Source organism: Malus sylvestris, chromosome 12, assembly GCF_916048215.2.
Source record: "Malus sylvestris chromosome 12, drMalSylv7.2, whole genome shotgun sequence".
Taxonomy (NCBI): Eukaryota; Viridiplantae; Streptophyta; class Magnoliopsida; order Rosales; family Rosaceae; genus Malus; species Malus sylvestris.
In genome coordinates, this window is record NC_062271.1 from 26,672,375 (window position 1) to 26,690,365 (window position 17,991).

Here is a 17,991-nt window from a genome sequence, read left to right on the forward strand (position 1 = left end):
TTCATATGGGAGCAGCCTTAGAACATGTTAGTTATCCACGCAAATGAGGCATTAACAGGTGTGTAGTATGCATTTCCAAATGACTTCAGGCCTATCAAGACTTGATGAAATGACGATATGCATGCTATTTATGTTAAAAAAAATTTGCACGCTGCACACGCTATTCTTACTAACCCCCCTAATATTATTTCCTGGATCCACCACTGATTTGCATATGTGGTTTAACTCGTCATGCCTCATTTTGAACTATTTTAAAAAGGATTAAAACCCTAACCAACAATTCTTAATATTATAAAAAATACTTAAGAACTAGTTTGGTATTGCTGTGTTTTTTAAGAAAAACTACTTCGGTTGTGGTGGGAGAATAAATAACCGTAAAATAAAGTTACTGAGTTTTTGGTAAACTTTTTTTTTTTTTTTTTTGTAAAAGTGCTTTTAATAACTTTTGATAAAAAAAGAGTGATTGGTAAACTTTTATATAAATTGCTTTGAATATGTTAAATGACTAAAAATGATATAGTATTTAATGTGATATAATAATTGTTAAAGACAATAATGTAGGGCAAATGCTGTAATTTTGTAAAAGATCTGGGGGTATGCTTACCATTTGAAAATTTCATTAAATGAGCATTGATTACTATGTTTTGAAGAAAAAAAAAAACTTTTTTTAGAAGCATGATAGACCATGCTTATGCTTTTCTATGTTTTTTTACTTTCATTGATAGCAGTTTTATTTTATTTTTTTACTTTTTTACCACACACATTTAATGTTCTAGATTTTTTAATAAGTTTTTTTTTCCCCCAAATCACTACGATCTCAAACCAACCCTTAATACTTGTTTAGAAGTACTTTTAATATATATTGAGCATCACCTCTGTTCATAAGTGCTTCTACTAAAAATGTCCAAAAAATTAATGAAAATTCAAATGTTTTTTTTTCCTTATTAAAAGGAGGACAACTGGTGTCAAATCACGGTTATCAATCATTTCGGGGCACAGAGGAGGCTAGTTGAGAATTTCACCCTATATGTGGCCACAATCAAGCACATTCACAGCTTACAAAGTATTGAACGTAGGACCTCTCGCTTTTTTTCTTTAGAAAGCTGTTGTTTGCACTTTTCTGTTGACCCACTTGTCGTGGTTAAAAATTCAAATGCTTTTTCCAAAAAAAAAAAAAAACAATTTGAAATAAATACTCACAACTTCTTATGACAAATGTTATTAGAAACGTTTTTCATTTCCTAGAAGTGTTTTTAGCTACTTTATCAACATGCAACATGCTCTTATTCATAAAGGACTTTCAAATGCTTTTAGATCGTTTTGGGCCTAATTGGATAGAAACAAAAAAACCCATGTCTTTCTTGGGCTTCTATTTGCTGGACTACAAGGCTTCTTTTGCTGTTGATACCTAACCCTTACATGCACATAAAGAGATAAAGACATCGACAGAGGACAAGGACACATAACAACACACATGCACGACATGTAACGCAAATTGCAACCGTTATTCCATCGCGGGAGCCATGAGGACACCGACCTCTCGAACTCTCCATTCAACTCAATTCCTTTACCTTTGCATTTTGCTCAGTTAATTGCAGTTGGGCAAAAGCAAAATCTCGATGCTCTTAATCTTCATGGCGGGCAGGTTGAAGCGTTGGATGCAGTAGGCAAAGCAAAAGAGAATTGGTAGCAGTAGATTGGTAAGAAGTTTTTTTAGTAGATTGGTGAGAAATTTTTGATTCATTGGCATTTGGGCATGAAAATTGAATCAAATGATGCATTTTTTGAGCAACTTTTATGTTGATGATACGGTGATCTATAACTACAAATTAATTTTTATGTTGATGATACGGTGATTTATGACTACAAATTAATGTTGATGATACGATGATCTATGACTACAAAGTAAATTTTAGACTTTTTAGTCAAAATGATCTTTGAAATTGGTACAACTCTTCACCTTGGTCTTTGATATTTAAAATCAATAGAAGGGATCATTGAATTTGTTTACCATCAATCATTTTAGTCATTTCGTGAAAAGTTGTCTTAAATAAAGAGCAAAATGACAAAAACACTCTCAATATAATAAACAACGAACCAAAATGATTTGACCAAAATTAAGGCTATTTTTGTCATTTGATTCTTATTTAAAATATTTTTTTTACGGAATAACCAATATGATTTGACAAAAATTAAAGATATTTTTGTCATTTTAGTCTTTATTTAATAGAGATTTTCACGGAATGACTAAAATAATTGATGGTAGACAAACTCAGGGACCACTAAGGACTAAAGTGAAGATTAAAGTGAGAAATTATGTCAATCTCAGTAACCATTTAGCTAAAAGCCTTATTTTAAATATTATATTACCAACACAAAATGACAAGATAAAAGTCTTTTTCATATATGAAGAAGAGAGATTTTTCAATATGTCTTAAACACAGCTAGTATACCACATATTACTATACAATTAAAAATAATAATTTTTCTAGTGCGCTTGTATGACAACGTTTCCTGTTAGCACTGTATTTTCGTCACAACGAACATTTGAGTTTGAGGTGAGGAGTGCGTGGTTGTGGTAGGTGCTCCTACATACAAAATTATAAACACCTAACAACCCTTCCCTTCCCACAAAAATAATCACACAGTTATGTTGTGTGAGCGGCAGCAGCAGGACTGTATACATGGGCAATTTTTAATTATAAATTTGAGAAACTCCAAAACAAAATGGATTTGATAAGAAAGGGTGGAACTTTGCAGGTGGGGTCCATTGGAATGGGGAGTGAACTGCAGCGGCGGGTGGCGGAGCTGGTGTCGGCGGGGAAGCAGAGGGGAACGGAGAGCCCGGTGGAGTGGGCGGTGAAAGTGGGGAAATGGGTCGAGGCAGCTCCGAGCATTGAGTTGGGGGAAGTGTTGGTATCCCAACTCTGCTTCCAACACAACCGACCTTCCCTTTGGAAGTTTCTTGACATTGCTCTCTCCTCCGGCCTCCTCTCCCCTCCCCATGTCCTCTCCATTTTGTCTTCCAGGTACTCTACACTTCCCCACTCACTGCATTTTTTAAAATTATTTTCGCGATTTTGACACTCATCTTTTAGCCTCGAAGACGGCTGAAGGGGTTGAAATTCGCTACCCAATTAACACATTGACAATGGTTTTGTTTGATTGAATGATTTTGTGTATTTTTTGTGTCACAGTGTGATTCCCAATAGATGGTCTCAACCAGAAGCTTATAGACTCTATCTTGAACTCCTGAGAAGATACGCATTTTCATTTGGTCCACTTTCTGGTCATGTTTCCAAAGAAAAGTGAGCTTACGAATCTCATGTTGTGCCCATTTTTGATTAATTTCATGTTTGCCTGATGCCATTGTGGTTTAGAACTTTAGATGGTTTTAGTTGGTGGAAAAGTTTGCATCTTGGTTGGTTTAGATGTTTAGTCTCGATGCATTGTCGTATTTGTTGGAAATTTAAAATCTTGATTTGGACGGTTTAGTTTTGTTTCATTGTATTATGCTCTGTTTTGATTAACTTTTGTTTGTCTAACGCCGTTGTGGTTTAGATGGTTTGATTTGGTGGAAGTGTTTGCGTTATGGTTGGTTTAGATGGTTTAATCTCTATGCAGTTTCGAAACTTGATCAACATTTCCTGTCTTGGCTTAGATGGTTTAATTTTGTTTCATTTTATTATGCTCTATTTTGATTAGCTTTCTGTTTGTCTAATGCTATTGTGGTTCAGATGGCTTAATCTCTATTCATTTTCGAACTTGGTGGAAAGTTTGCTTCTTGGTTTAGATGGTTTAGTTTGGTTTCGTGAACACGAGTCAAAATGTTTGGGAAAAGGAATACCGACATTGTTAGCATGGTTTTTGCACTCAATCAATTGGATGAAGTGCTGAAACTTTAATTCTTCTGTCTTTCAGGATAATGGAATCCATTGATGTTGCCCTTGACCTTTCTCAGACTTATAAGGTTCGTGTTGTGGAGCTTGGACATGCATTGGTCTTGTTCTTTTTCAGTGTAATCAGTTGCTTGATTGACAGTACGTTGGATGATTGGGGATTCAAAATGACATCCCGAAAGAGGCCAAGATCAGATTTTGGAGGTGCAGACTACAGTGATATGGAAATTGATTCCAGGGAAAGTAAGAATTTCAAAATTAAAGAACATCATCAACGGATAAGGAAAATGAATTCTTTTTTGGCCATAGAGGTGCTGGCAAAACTAACTGAAAGCAGAAAAGCTTTGGTTCTGCTTCGACTTGTTCACTTGAATATGTAAGCTTCTCATTCATAATATTTCTCACCTTCAATTTGCTGATGCTGTCAGAATCCAACCATGCAATATTGACAGTTCATGTTATTTATTAATTTTCTTAATTGTTCTGTCAGTACACTAAAAACATTTATATGAAAAAGGATGCATGTTGATTGTCAACGAGAGACTAATAATTAATTTTTTGTCTAATCCACTTCTATTCATAGGCCTGAAATATTCAATGGCCTCCTGAAGAGGCTACGATTTCTTGAAGGACGTCAACTTGCGTCCTCAGATTTGAGTTCTGCAGTGGAACCGCTGGCAAGATTATCTGCCAACATTCAAAGAGTCTCAGGTTTTAAATACCAGTTAAATAAGCACAAGCTCATTGGGGTGCTTCTTGATAGTGGGTCTCAGAAGCCAGTATTCCACTGCAACCCAGGATTTGGTCATTCCACTTGTTGGGTTCGTTTCGATATATACATGGAAAATGCAATGGATGGAAAGCAACTTTCTATTAAATCAGTCGTTGATATACTTGCAGGTATAGTCCTTTTGAAGACTCTCAAATGAATATATGTATGCATGCATGCACGTCTGACTTTAGTTCCGATTGAATAAAGAAAAGAAAACCGCAAAAAATTCAACTAATTCTTAATTTCACTGACCTAACGCAGAAGGAATCATGACACTGCAAGTATTTAACCAGGCAAGCTGGCAAGAAACCTTCCTAGCACTCTGGCTCTCAGCTCTTCGACTTGTGCAACGAGTTGAGACTACTCCATGTCAGCATATATTTTAGAAAGGAAAAAAAAATAGCATGGATAGTTAATTTCTCCTTCATTCTTCTTTTGCAGGAACGTGACCCTCTTGAAGGCCCTATACCGCATCTTGAGTCCCGTCTTTGTGTTCTTCTGTCTATTGTCCCCTTGGCCATTGCTAACGTTTTGAAGGATGAGACCAAGTTGGATTCCTCTTCTATTCAGGGAGATACTGTGTCTGGGAACACGGAGAATGGATATGGACACAAAATGGATGGTAAAGCTAATACTTCAAGGAAACAGGGCCTGATTTCATCTCTCCAGGTCCTTGGAAATTTCTCTGGCCTCTTATGTCCTCCTTCATCAGTCGTGGATTCAGCTAATATTGCAGCAACAAAAGCAGCTCGCTTTGTACATAATTCCAAGAATGAAAAGGATACATCAGGTGCAGGCAGTGGTGGTGACGTCTGTATCAAAGCAGGTTTATTTTAGAAATCTGTCTCACCACTCATTTTGATTTGATCATGATTAATGCATGTTTATTTTAGTCGTGGATCTCATATTAAAGAAAAGGTGTAAACATGCATCCTGCTACTGTCTCTGAATTTGGTTCTGGTAATAATTTTGTAATTGGCTCAAATGTTTTCAGGTGGTGACATGAGGCACCTTATTGTGGAAGCTTGCATTGCAAGAAATTTAATTGACACATCAGCATATTATTGGCCCAGTTATGTGTCTGCATCCACGATGTCACCGTCAGACACATTACCAATTCAAAAATCCCCTTGGTCAACATTCATGGAAGGAGAACCACTGAGGGATTCCGTAATAAACTCCCTTATCACGACACCAGCTTCAAGGTACAATGAAAAACATCTGAAATTAGTTGTAATACGAGCTGATCTTCAGCTGATTATTTTCTCCTTTTTCTCTTGTTCAAGTTTAGAAGAGATAGAGAAGTTATATCATGTTGCACTAAATGGGTCTGAGGAGGAGAAGTCAGCTGCTGCAAAGATCCTATGTGGTGCATCTCTCAGAAGTGGATGGAACATTCAGGTTGAAAAACCATGCAGTAATACTGGAGATTTTACATTTGACTATTTTTCAAGTCCTATTTTTCTCGAAGAGCCTAATGGTGCCTTTTATCTCATGTCGTTCTTCAAATTTTGACAATGTTATGGTATTTAAGAAAATTATTATTAAGAGAATTACATATGGATCCCTGAACTTTGCTGCTTTCAGGAACATGTTGTGCACTTTGTGGTGAAGCTTCTTTCTCCTCCCGTACCTCCCAATTATACTGGACCAAGAAGTCACTTAACTGATTATATGTCAATGCTGAGTGCCCTCCTTTTCGGAGCTTCCTATATTGATACAGTTCACATTCTTTCTTTGCATGGTAAGGTGAGTGAAATAGTCTCATGGTGTAGAAATTGGTATCAAAGAATTATTTAAACTTGGCACGCGTTTCTTCTCGTAAAGCTCTTCTTCCTATTTGATTCAATTAATTCACATGAAGTTGAAGTTCCAGCGTTCTTATGGCTCCAAAAAAACTCTGTTCATCCAGGTCCCTGAAGTTGCAGCTTCTTTAATCCCGCTTTGTGAGGTCTTTGGATCACTTAAGCCTACATCAAATAACAAATCAAGCATGGGTGATGAGTCCTCCATTTACATGGTCTTTTCTTTGGCATTTCTTTTTCTACTTCGGTTATGGAAATTTTATAGACCACCTCTCGAGCAATACATTACGGACAGGGGAGGACCAGTTGGAGGTGTGCTGACGTTGGAGTATCTTTTGTTATTGCGCAATGGTCACATTGCACCTGCCTGGAATGAGACGAACGGCAGTGGGGATCAGCTTGAATCATCATCTATGGAACCTATGTACATTGATTCTTATCCAAAATTACAAGCCTGGTACCGTCAAAACAAATCTTGTATGACTTCAACACTTACCAGTCTCTCTAGTGGAAATTCTGTCCATGAAGTTGCTAATAAGATATTAAGTATGATTTACTGGAAAATAACTAGAAGTGGGGCCCCACCAAGTAACTCTTCTGGACCATCAAGCGCCAGTATTAGTGGCTCCCCTGCAGATACTGGAGAAGATTCGTGTCAGAGACCAATGCTTCCCGCTTGGGAGGTATTGGAAGCCATTCCTTTTGTCCTTGATGCCATTTTAACTGCTTGTGCCCATGGCAGGCTTTCATCTCGGGACCTGACAACAGGTTAGTCGGATGCTACTGCACTTGTCAGTTGACGCTCATTATATGGTTTTAGCTTTTGTTTCTGAACTCTGCTTCTTTCATCAGCTGATGAATATGTAACTTTATGGATACTGGGAAAAAAAATTAGGGTGTTTAGTTTACTTTTTAAATTTTAGATGAAATTCCTTCTAATTATCCCTTCAATGCTTTTGCAGGCCTGAGAGACCTCGTTGAGTTTCTGCCCGCTTCTCTTGCTGCCATTATTAGTTACTTCTCTGCAGAAGTTACTCGTGGTATATGGAAACCCGTGCCTATGAATGGAATAGACTGGCCTAGTCCAGCAGTGATTCTTCAGTCAGTTGAGTCTGAAATAAAAGAAATACTCGGTGCTGTTGGTGTCAATGTTCCGAGCTGTACCTCTGGTAACTAAACTTCATTTGTCTTCGTCTTCTTAGTAGAATTCACAGATGCTCATAGAGATTGATAATGATTGTTCAATTTACATAATGTCATACTCACCGAAGAATATCTTTTGCATTTCCAATACTAAAACCCTTTTAATGCCTTGCAGGGATTTCAACCGCAATGCTCCCACTTCCACTGGCTGCTCTTGTGAGTTTAACCATTACTTTTAAACTCGAGAAGAGCTTTGAATACATCCATGCTGTTGCTGGGCTGGCCTTGGAGAACTGTGCATCAGGTTGTTGTTGGCCTAGCATGCCTATTGTAGGCTGTTTGTGGGCTCAAAAGGTCCGCCGCTGGCATAATTTCATTGTTGTATCAACTTCTCGCTCCATATTTAGACAAAACAAAGATGCTGTTGCACAGCTTCTGAGAAGTTGCTTCTCCTCATTTCTTGGCACGCCCCATGCTTCAACCTCTTCGTTGTCCAGTCAAAGCAGTGTGAATGGTCTGTTGGGTTTTACCATCGCAGATATTAATGCTCGTCCTTCCGTGGCACCTGGGTTTCTATACCTGCGCTCTTGCCGGACAATACACGTTGCCCAACTTGTGAATGATGTGATTGTAGGACTAGTGGCAGAGTATGCTGTGAAATTAGCCACCAGATGTGCAAGAACGGACTCCCCTCGCTTGAATTCTAGTCAGGTATCACAGTGCCTAGCCATTGCAAAGACAAAGGAAGTGGCCTCACTTGGTGCAAGTCTCTTGTGCGTCACAGGCGGAGTCCAGCTGGTTCAAGAACTGTACCGGGAAACCATCCCAAACTGGTTGCTCTCGTCAAAGGATGAGAGACTCGGGGAGGCAAACGCTGTGTCCCATGTAATGGAGGGGTATGCGATGGCATATCTGGTGATTCTGTCAGGCTCAATCGAATGGGGCATCGGAGACAACTTGCCATCATGGGCACTCTCAAGACGAGTGAGGGTTGTCGGGATCCACATGGACTTTCTGGCAGGGGCATTGGAGGGGAACATATCGCTTGGTTGTCATCCAGCTACTTGGAAAGCTTATGTTTCTTGCTTGGTGGGTTTGATGGTGAACTTTGCTCCGGTGTGGATACGAGAAGTGAAGGTGGAGACGTTGAGGAAATTGGCCGGCGGACTGAGAGGGTGGCACGCATGTGAACTGGCCCTTTCGCTTCTCGAAAGAGGCGGGGCTTCGGCCGTCGGAACTGCCGCCGAATTAGTAGTAAATGTACTGGACTGAGTCTGAATTCAAACACATTTCAAGATGTAGACCTTTTTACAAGGAAGAAAAAAAGAACATCGAACATGATAAAATAAAAGAGCTAATTACAAAGTGCATAATCGTTCGAAAATTGCTTGTGCAACTAGATTATGTATTGGGTTGGAAGCATCGATAGAGGAGGAACCATTCTTTCTTCTCTAACCAGTTCCATTTCTTGCCTAAGTAGCTCTCTTTCTCTCTCATTAGCTTGAAATTCTCTCAACAGCTGCAGCTTTTGCCTCCTCTCTAGCCTTATCAGCCTCAAATTTCGTCATTTCCCGGGCCAAAATCAATTCACTATGGCGAGTAAGTTCTTCCATGTACTTTGCATAATCATACTTGGAAGCACTTCCTTTTCTCTTTAAGCCTTCTTACCTTGAGACCTAATTGGATAACGGGTCGAACCCGACGCTTGTTCAGGAATGGGAGTTTTGGGCACTTCTTCTGCATCATCTTCATGCGATCCATTATCAAGTGTAGAGTGTAGAGGGGTGCTGTTCATGACAACTTCTGGATTGACATGCACAACTCTGAAATTTAGGACAATCTTTGACAATATTCCAACATTCCTACCGGTTAAATGATTTATTTTTGGTTTTGGTTTTGGCATCATACCAAGCTTGTGCTTTAATTAGCTACACAATGGGGGAGAATAAATAATTATAATCAATGTAGGTAACAAATAAATAATACAAACAAATAATTATAATTAAAGTAGGTAACAAATAAATAATACAAACAAAAAATTATAATCAAAGTAGGTAACCAATAAATAATACAAACAAATAATTATAATTAAAGTAGGTAACAAATAAATAATACAAACAAAAAATTATAATCAAAGTAGGTAACAAATAAATAATACAAACAAATAATTATAATTAAAGTAGGTAACAAATAAATAATACAAACAAATAATTACAATGTAAATTTGGGTATAGTACAAACAAATAAATAATATATTGTTACCTGATCCGTGTAATTTTCTCCACTTCGAAGATTACTACTAGCTTGTGCCAAGGTGTCTCTCCAAATAGTAAACGATTGGCTAAGTAATTTCCAACGACTAGACATCGATTCTTTGGTTCTACTCCCACCCATTTTCTCAAGATAATTGGTATGAATAAGACTCCACATTTCTCGCAATTGCATCTCATGACCTGTACGCGAACTATGAGTAACTTCAACCCAGCTAGTACACAATGCAACATCTTCAAGAGATGTCCAATTCGTACCTGCATCAGTAGTCATTTTGTTGAAAAAAATTGGATTGAAACTTTGAGAGAAAGATAGGAATGTGATTGAAAGTAGTTAAGAACATATGAAATTGTGGTGTAGGATAGATGATAATGAGAAGATATTTATAGAAAAGTAGAAACATTTTTTTTTTTAATTTTCAGAAATTTTTTTTCTGATTTTTTACAATTTTTAAATTTTTTTATTCAAATAATTAATCTATGCCGTTGGATTTAAAAAAAATTAAATTCGAACACTTCAGATTGTGACACGTGTCACAACAATAACTTTTCTTAATTTTAAAACTATTTTTTTAATTTATAAAGCGGATTAATATCAATCGTTGATCTCAGATCGAACGGTTGATATTAAATCAGTGTTTTTATTACCGTTTCAAATCGGACAGCTCATATTAAAGAGCCGTTGAGATCAAACGGATCATAGGAAGCCACGTGGCTTCCCAACAGTCACCTGCTGAAACTGGTGCCCGTGCCTTGTGCCCTATAAAGCTGTTGGTTGACGTGCCCCCACTCGCGAGTGTGGGGCACGCGCCTGACACAAAAAAAATAAAAAAAGGATCGACGCTAGGCCTGACGTCAGCTTGACGTCACACCCACCTCGGACTGCAGGGCTGGCAATCCTCCACGAACCTGGCCCTCGGACTCCCACCTTCACTCGAGCTGCCCAACACTGGAGCCCTATCCACCGGCCCTCGGGCCCTTTCCCTTCGCTTGTCCCCCGATCAACCATCAAGGATAGAGTTGCTCTTAGCATTCGGCGGTAGCGGATTGGCGGGCCATTCAAAATTTAGGAGAATCTGGAAATAGAAATTAAAATAATAATATAATTACATATCTGGGACGTGCCCATCCTTTTATATTTTTATTTATTTATTTATTGATAATTATGTCTGCTATTTTGTTCTGATTAATTCTCTACCTCTTCCTCTCTAATCGCTGGCTCTGACACTTTTTCAGAGCTCTCCCAATTTTCAACCCCTCTTTCCAGACGATGAAATTTCACAAAAATTAGGGTTTTGTGGGGATTCTTGTGATCCCATCCCAAAAGGGCTTCCATTTCACCTAATTGTCGAACGTTGTGGAAGGGAGGATTTGGGTGTGTGGATATATATGTATTTTGAATTTGAATTTGAATTTGAATATATATTGGGTGGTGTATGAAACCAGAATCTGAGAGTTGAGAATGGAAGTGGGAAGGAGAATATCGGCAAGTCCTCGGCCGTGCTCCGTCCGGCGAGTGGTGGCGAAGAAGAGGGGTAGCTCCGATGGGTTCGTAAACAGCGTGAAGAAGCTTCAGAGGCGTGAGATTTCTTCGAAGCGTGATAGAGCTTTTGGGATGAGCAATTCCCAGGAGAGGTTCCGCAACATGCACCTCGTGGTTCGTTTTCTTTTCATTTATCTCATTTCCTATTAGTATTATTAATCCAATGCAATTGAAAATTTTCAATTTTTTTTCGCCTGAAAGTTTGTTGAAATTGTTTTGTGCTTGATGTTTTTCTGGGGATTCAACTTAGAGCAATTCTTGTAATCAAAGTAAGATACTTGAAACTGAATTCGAATTCGGATTTAGTGATAATCCTAACATTTTAGAGATGTTTTGATCTGGTGTTTCCCACCCGGCTCATATCATTGTAGCCTCGGTTTATGTACTTTTTGATTGCCCAGGGTTTGTTTCTGTAGATTCTGCTGCTGGCCTTAGAATAAATCTTGTGATCATATTAATTACCTACTAAATACGGAGCATTAGAACTTAGAAGCTCAAGTTATGGAGAAATTTTTATTGTGGCAGTAACGTGATGTTGCCAATCCATGTGTTAAGATATGAGTGGGTGACGGGGTTGATATATTAGGGGACTAGGGCATAGTGTTGGGTAAACAATTAGAGTGGTAAAACATTGGTAACATGTGGGGGTATGACGGTCAAACTGAAAACCTCCACCAAATGTGACCCAACATTTTTTCTTTTATTGTCGAACAGTAAAGTTGATATTCATGGTAATCCTTACTTTATCTGTCAAGCATATCATGGTGGTTATCAATATCATGCTGTTTTTTTTTGGGTACCTAATTAGTTAATTTCTGCTTCAGGAGGAATATGATACTCATGACCCCAAGGGGCATTCTTCGGCCATATTGCCTTTTCTGATGAAAAGGACAAAGGTCATTGAGATAGTTGCCGCACGTGACATAGTCTTTGCTCTTGCACACTCTGGTGTTTGCGCAGCTTTTAGTAGAGGTAATAACATGCCGAACGGTATTGAATATTGTACTGACCAAATGCAGAACTTTATATTCCGTATTTCCAGTCTAGTAAATATTACAATAGGTTAGGTTAGTCAATTTGAATGATAAATCACAACAATTGAAGGAGGAGATACGCATTTTAAATAGAGGAAGATCCAATATATAATAATTGGACTTAAATTGACTAGAAAAGTAGAAACAAGACTGGGTGACCAAGCATTAAGGCCCAATCGCGGGTGAATGGAATCTTACTTATTCCCAGTTGGCTATTCATATTGCAGAGAAAAATGAGAGGATTTGTTTCATGAATGTTAGTCCTGATGAAGTCATTCGGAGCTTGTTCTATAATAAGAACAACGATTCGCTCATCACAGTTTCGGTTTATGCATCAGACAACTTCAGCTCTTTGAAATGCAGATCCACAAGGATTGAGTGGGTAGATTGAACTCAATATTTATGTGTAGCTTTTTCATTGCCTTCATTGATTATCTGTTTCTTATGTTCTGTTATTGTTTATTCTTTGGCTAGATATATAAGGAGGGGACAGCCAGAAGCTGGCTTTGCTCTTTTCGAGTCTGAGTCTTTGAAGTGGCCTGGGTTTGTAGAGTTTGATGATGTTAATGGCAAGGTGCTGACATACTCAGCACAGGATAGGTATGTTTTCATTGTGTAACATTTCTAATATACAATTACCAAATCCATTAGGATACTAACGGACATCCCTTTTTTGTGGTACTGGGCAGTATATACAAGGTGTTTGACCTTAAAAACTATACCATGCTGTACTCTATATCAGACAAACATGTACAAGAAATCAAAATCAGGTATGTCTCTTTCTTGTTCCCTACCCCTCTTGAAACGGTTGTGCTTACTTTGCATAGTTTGTTGACCAATAATGATGCTTAAGTTCTTAAAACAATTCTTCTATATTCACTGTACCCCATAATTTCTGTTGTTTGTAACAGTCCAGGCATCATGCTGTTGATTTATAACAGAGCTACTAGCCATGTTCCTCTGAAGATTCTATCAATAGAAGATGGCACAGTTCTCAAAGACTTCAATCATCTACTTCATAGAAATAAGAAGGTGGACTTCATAGAACAGTTCAATGAAAAGCTTCTCGTCAAGCAAGAAAATGAGAACCTTCAGATTCTGGATGTAAGTAAATATAGCAATTATGTCAACAGTTCTTTTGCACCCTTGATTATTCATGCCTAATCAACTTCTGCAGGTTCGAAATGCTGAGATGATGGAAGTTAGCAGAACAGACTTCATAACTCCATCAGCATTTATTTTTCTGTATGAGAACCAGTTATTCCTGACGTTCAGAAATCGACTGGTGTCTGTGTGGAACTTTCGTGGAGAACTTGTAACTGCATTTGAGGATCACTTGTTATGGCATCCTGACTGCAATACCAATAACATTTATATAACAAGCGATCAGGATCTTATCATATCTTACTGCAAGGCTGATTCTGATGATCATTGGTCAGAAGCAAATGGTATCTCTTTCCACTTCCTTTTCAGTTTTTTGTACAACTAGTGATTTTAGAGTTCTTGGCTGGGCTCAGAACTATCTTGCTTAATGATCATGTGTGTCCACTGTCTAGATAGTAACAAATATAACGGAATTATACATTGTAAACTAGAACATCCTTTTCATGTCTAATTTTTTGAACTTAAGCACAGTGTTGGCCTTGTTCTCTTCCTGCTTATGAAGTTAAAGCACCGTGAAACCTGAAAATCAAAACTTAATTTGGTTTATTTTCAAATGGACATAAAAACACTGTAACTTGATATTCTGTGCAACTATAATGAACTTCTTTACCTTATGTTTCCCTCGAGCAACTGTCCCTGGCATCTTTCTAGTAAATACAGACGTCTGTACACACGGCTCATAGATCAAAAGATGATGGTTGACATTTTCTAACAGCATAAGTTTGTTCATTTGATATGCTGAGCTGGTTGTTTTCATGAATGCTAACAGTTGTTGGAAGTTATACCCATCCTTGCATGTTCCAATCTCTCCATAAAGCAAGAACTTAGTAATCACTTTGGTTACTTGTGATGACTAAGCATTGATGTTATGAAAAAAGTTAGGAGGATATTATTTTGTCATCTCATATATGGTTGTTTTTTCGCAGCTGGATCTATTCATATTAGCAATATCTTAACCGGAAAATGCCTGGCCAAAATAAATCCAAGCAATGGTGGTCCCAAGGTCGACAACTGTGAAGGCAACGCTGGCTCCTCAAGGAAGCAAAGCAACTCATCTGTGGTGAGCAGCACCGTCGCTGATGCTTTGAAAGACGTAACTGCTCTCTTCTATGATGAAGATCGCAACGAGATATATACAGGAAATAGGCATGGTTTTGTTCATGTGTGGTCAAACTGAAGTTCAGGTTATCTTTTAGCTTTCAAGGGCTATGAAGCTGCTGTTAGAGAAATAGTCTAGTTTGGCAGCCTAGCTTGTTAGTGGATATGGGATATTGTCAGTGGCTTTGTATCATTAGATTTCTTGAAAGTGCTCTCGCATTGTATCATAAAATGATTTCAAATTGCTAATGTAGATTTCAATAGAACTGGATTTTTGGTTTTGTAAAAAATGTTTACATGTAAGTCCTGTATTTCTTTCAACATGTGAGGTATGTTACTGTCACTTCAAAAGGGAATTGTTTGCTACACTTTCAAAAAAATTCAAGGGAATGGTTACCAACACTCCTAAAAAATTCATCATGCAGTGTTTTTTTCTTGGGTAAATATCAGTTTACTATTCTCATGTTTCGTGGTTTTCAACATTTATTATATCAAGTTTTTTTTATTCCCAAAGTCATACCTAAAGTGTAAATTTTGAAACAGTCTTATACATCCGTTAGTCAAACTGTAAAGTCTCCCATTAAGTGATGGCATGGCGCTCATGTGGACGATGAATGGGCGCTACGTGTGAAATTTTTTTTCTTCTTATTTTCAAAGAAGGGGTTCAGTTAAAAAAATAAATAAAAAAAATAAAAAATAAAAAAATTCAAAATTCAAAATTCAGAGAAGGAGGACAGTTAAAAGTGAAAAGTGAAAACCATTTTTCACTCCCCCATAAATCGCGATCCCCCATCTTCGTTCGAAACCTTACCAATGCGGCGTCACTCTGCCTCGCCGTCGCTCGACCTTGCACGCCGTTGCACACACCTTTGCACATCAAAGAAGGGGCATCGTTTCTGGGCAAGGTTGTCGTGAAGCCATCGCTAGCGATGGGGTGGGAAAAAAAGAGGATTGAAGTAGCTGAGACACGGGTTTATTGTAAGTAACTTACCTTTTTTGAAGTGTAGATAATATGGGTTTAGGTTTTTCGATTTTTCAATTTTGAATTTTAGGGATTAGGGATTTGTGAGTACCAATTCCATTTTTTTCTCTATGGTTTGTAGAATTGTGTTTTGTAGTGGGTTTTCTGCATTGTTAATTGTTTTCAATGTGCACGTGGTTTTGTCTTCATTCGTGCTCCCAATTACAGCCTTTAAAAAACCCTGTATTCATGGTCCCTAGTTCCCTATTGCAGCCTTTAAAAAACCTTGTCTTCATTCGTCTTACTAGTATTTTGGGTTAACGTTTTGGGTTTTAAAACCTTTTTCCTTGACTTCGCAGGTATGCCTGAATTATTTAGCCTTAAAATTAACCACGGTGGGAAGTAGTCTGAAAATGCATATACGGGAGGGTTCGAGGCTTGGTTTGATTACGTAGACAAAGACTTCATGTCTTTTTTCGAGATTGATGAAATGGTTAAGGAGTTAGGATATGATGGGTTTATATTGTATCGTTATAGGATTCTTGGGATGTCTTATAGGGAGGGATTAAGGCTTATTGAAGGGGACCAAGATGTGGGTGAAATGTGCAAGTATGTTCCAAGGACTAGGGAAATAGAAATCTACCTAGAACATCTAAGTCCGAAGCAAGCTGCCTTGAAACATAAGCTTTTGATGAATCTAGATGAGAGTGGCATTTTAAAAAAAGGTGTCATTATAGAAAATATTGAGGAATCGAGGGTGGCGATTTCGATTACAAAGGGAAGTGGATCAAAACTGAAGAAGGGTAGAGCAAAATGAGGTGCTGATCACTTAGAAAAACAACTATGTCTTTTGAATGGCATAGCCTACAATGGTGATGATGAACATGAGGCTGAAGATGGTCCTCTAAATGCTGATAATGAAGGTGATGAAGATGATGGAGGTGATGAAACTGAAGAAGTTAATGAAGGGGCCGGAGTAGAAGCTAATGAAGGTAAAATTTTTGAAACATTTATTTTTGCAATTTTAATTTCATTATTCAATTATTTTTGCAAAGTTTAGGTTTTTAACAAATATGCATTGTTTGTGGCAGTAAATGCAAAGGATGACAGTACAGATAGTGAGTTTGTGGATAGTGACTACAGTTTGGAAGATGATGATCGTTATGCAGTAGATGATACGGTTGTATAAAGTGTCATTGGAGATGCTGAACAGGGTGAAGGGGTTGGGAACCAACATTTAGAAGATGTTATTGATGCAAGGGATGTATAAGACGTTCCCCTGGATGATAAGAGCCAAGACTTAGATGGCCTACACAGTGTGGACAATTCAGGTTCAGAATATAATGAGAAGGACATCTACCCTAAGTTTAATGAAGAAACCAACATGGACGATCCAAAGTTTGAAAATGGATTGAAGTTCAGAGATGCTGCACAATGGAGAGAGACAGTGTGGTCTCACTCCATTAAGTATGGTACACCTTCTATTAAGCTAAAAATGAATGAGAAATGGAAGATTAGTGCAAGGTGTGAGAAAAACTGTCAATAGAGATTGTATGCTTCCAGGATGTACAATGAAGATTCAATGCAAGTGAAAACCTATGTTGGGAAACATGAATGTTCGAGGATTTGGAGAGAAAATCCTAACTGCAAAATGACATGGCTTGTGAAGAGGAATGTGGACAAGTTCAGACTCAACCCAAACATGCCCATCACTGCATTTTTTGAGACAGTGAAAAAGGAAAGAATGGTTTAGATCCACCTCAAGACAACCTACAGAGTGAGAGCTCAGTGTTTGAAAATCCTTGAGGGGAGTAACGTGGATCAGTACACAAAGTTGTGGAAGTACTGTGATGAGTTTAGGAGGACAAACTCGGGTAGTACAGTTCTGATGAAGGTGTTGCCTTATGATGATGCTCATGTGATATTTCAGAGGATTTATATTTGTTTGAGGGCTTGCAAAAATGGATTTAAGAATGGATGTAGGCAGCTTGTATTGGATGGTTGTCACTTGAAGGGAGTGTTCAAGGGCCAGTTACTGTCTGCGGTGTGAATGGATGCAAATAACCAAACTTGGGTTATTGCATATGCCATAGTAGAGTTCGAGAACAATGACAGTTGGGTTTGGTTCCTGGAACTGCTAGCTGCTGACTTGGAAATTGTGAACCAGCGTGCTTGGACTTTCATTTCTGACAAACAAAAAGGTTTAATACCAGCTTTTGAGAAGGTTCTACCTAATTGTAATCGTTGGTTATGTGTTAGGCACTTATACACCAACTACAAGGCATATGGGTTTAAAGGGAAA

The 17,991-nt window shown here is 38.1% G+C and overlaps 2 protein-coding genes across 4 annotated transcripts; both read left to right on the forward strand.

Moving 5' to 3' along the window:
• Positions 1–1,549: 1,549 nt before the first annotated feature.
• Positions 1,550–9,003, forward strand: LOC126591870 (mediator of RNA polymerase II transcription subunit 33A-like). Of its 3 annotated transcripts, none has more exons than XM_050257574.1 (13): positions 1,550–1,700; positions 2,761–3,029; positions 3,198–3,308; positions 3,922–4,275; positions 4,483–4,799; positions 4,933–5,024; positions 5,113–5,497; positions 5,666–5,876; positions 5,958–6,072; positions 6,259–6,420; positions 6,584–7,244; positions 7,439–7,645; positions 7,795–9,003. In XM_050257574.1, exons 2-13 carry the CDS (start codon positions 2,776–2,778, stop codon positions 8,889–8,891), a joined length of 3,966 nt encoding a protein of 1,321 aa, XP_050113531.1. In that variant the 5' UTR covers positions 1,550–1,700; positions 2,761–2,775; the 3' UTR covers positions 8,892–9,003. The 3 variants fall into 3 exon arrangements, with proteins under 3 accessions (XP_050113531.1, XP_050113530.1, XP_050113533.1); XM_050257576.1 differs by lacking the exon at positions 1,550–1,700 and having other exon boundaries at positions 2,992–3,029; positions 3,922–3,970; positions 4,042–4,275; XM_050257573.1 differs by lacking the exon at positions 1,550–1,700 and having other exon boundaries at positions 2,624–3,029.
• Positions 9,004–11,038: 2,035 nt separating this feature from the next.
• LOC126591872 (uncharacterized) lies at positions 11,039–15,148 on the forward strand. Its single transcript, XM_050257578.1, has 8 exons — positions 11,039–11,546; positions 12,257–12,404; positions 12,694–12,844; positions 12,941–13,066; positions 13,156–13,236; positions 13,378–13,570; positions 13,644–13,914; positions 14,557–15,148. Exons 1-8 carry the CDS (start codon positions 11,352–11,354, stop codon positions 14,805–14,807), a joined length of 1,416 nt encoding a protein of 471 aa, XP_050113535.1. The 5' UTR covers positions 11,039–11,351; the 3' UTR covers positions 14,808–15,148.
• Positions 15,149–17,991: the final 2,843 nt, after the last annotated feature.

Excerpts from the sequence above, each read along its gene's own strand:
- LOC126591870 (XM_050257573.1), top strand. The coding sequence starts at position 2,728 with ATGGATTTGATAAGAAAGGGTGGAACTTTGCAGGTGGGGTCCATTGGA. Across the intron at positions 3,030-3,197 it reads CTCTCCATTTTGTCTTCCAG|TGTGATTCCCAATAGATGGT; the intron begins GTACTCTACACT and ends TTTGTGTCACAG. Across the intron at positions 4,276-4,482 it reads CGACTTGTTCACTTGAATAT|GCCTGAAATATTCAATGGCC; the intron begins GTAAGCTTCTCA and ends TTCTATTCATAG.
- LOC126591872 (XM_050257578.1), top strand. The coding sequence starts at position 11,352 with ATGGAAGTGGGAAGGAGAATATCGGCAAGTCCTCGGCCGTGCTCCGTC. Across the intron at positions 12,405-12,693 it reads TTGCGCAGCTTTTAGTAGAG|AGAAAAATGAGAGGATTTGT; the intron begins GTAATAACATGC and ends TTCATATTGCAG. Across the intron at positions 13,237-13,377 it reads GTACAAGAAATCAAAATCAG|TCCAGGCATCATGCTGTTGA; the intron begins GTATGTCTCTTT and ends TGTTTGTAACAG.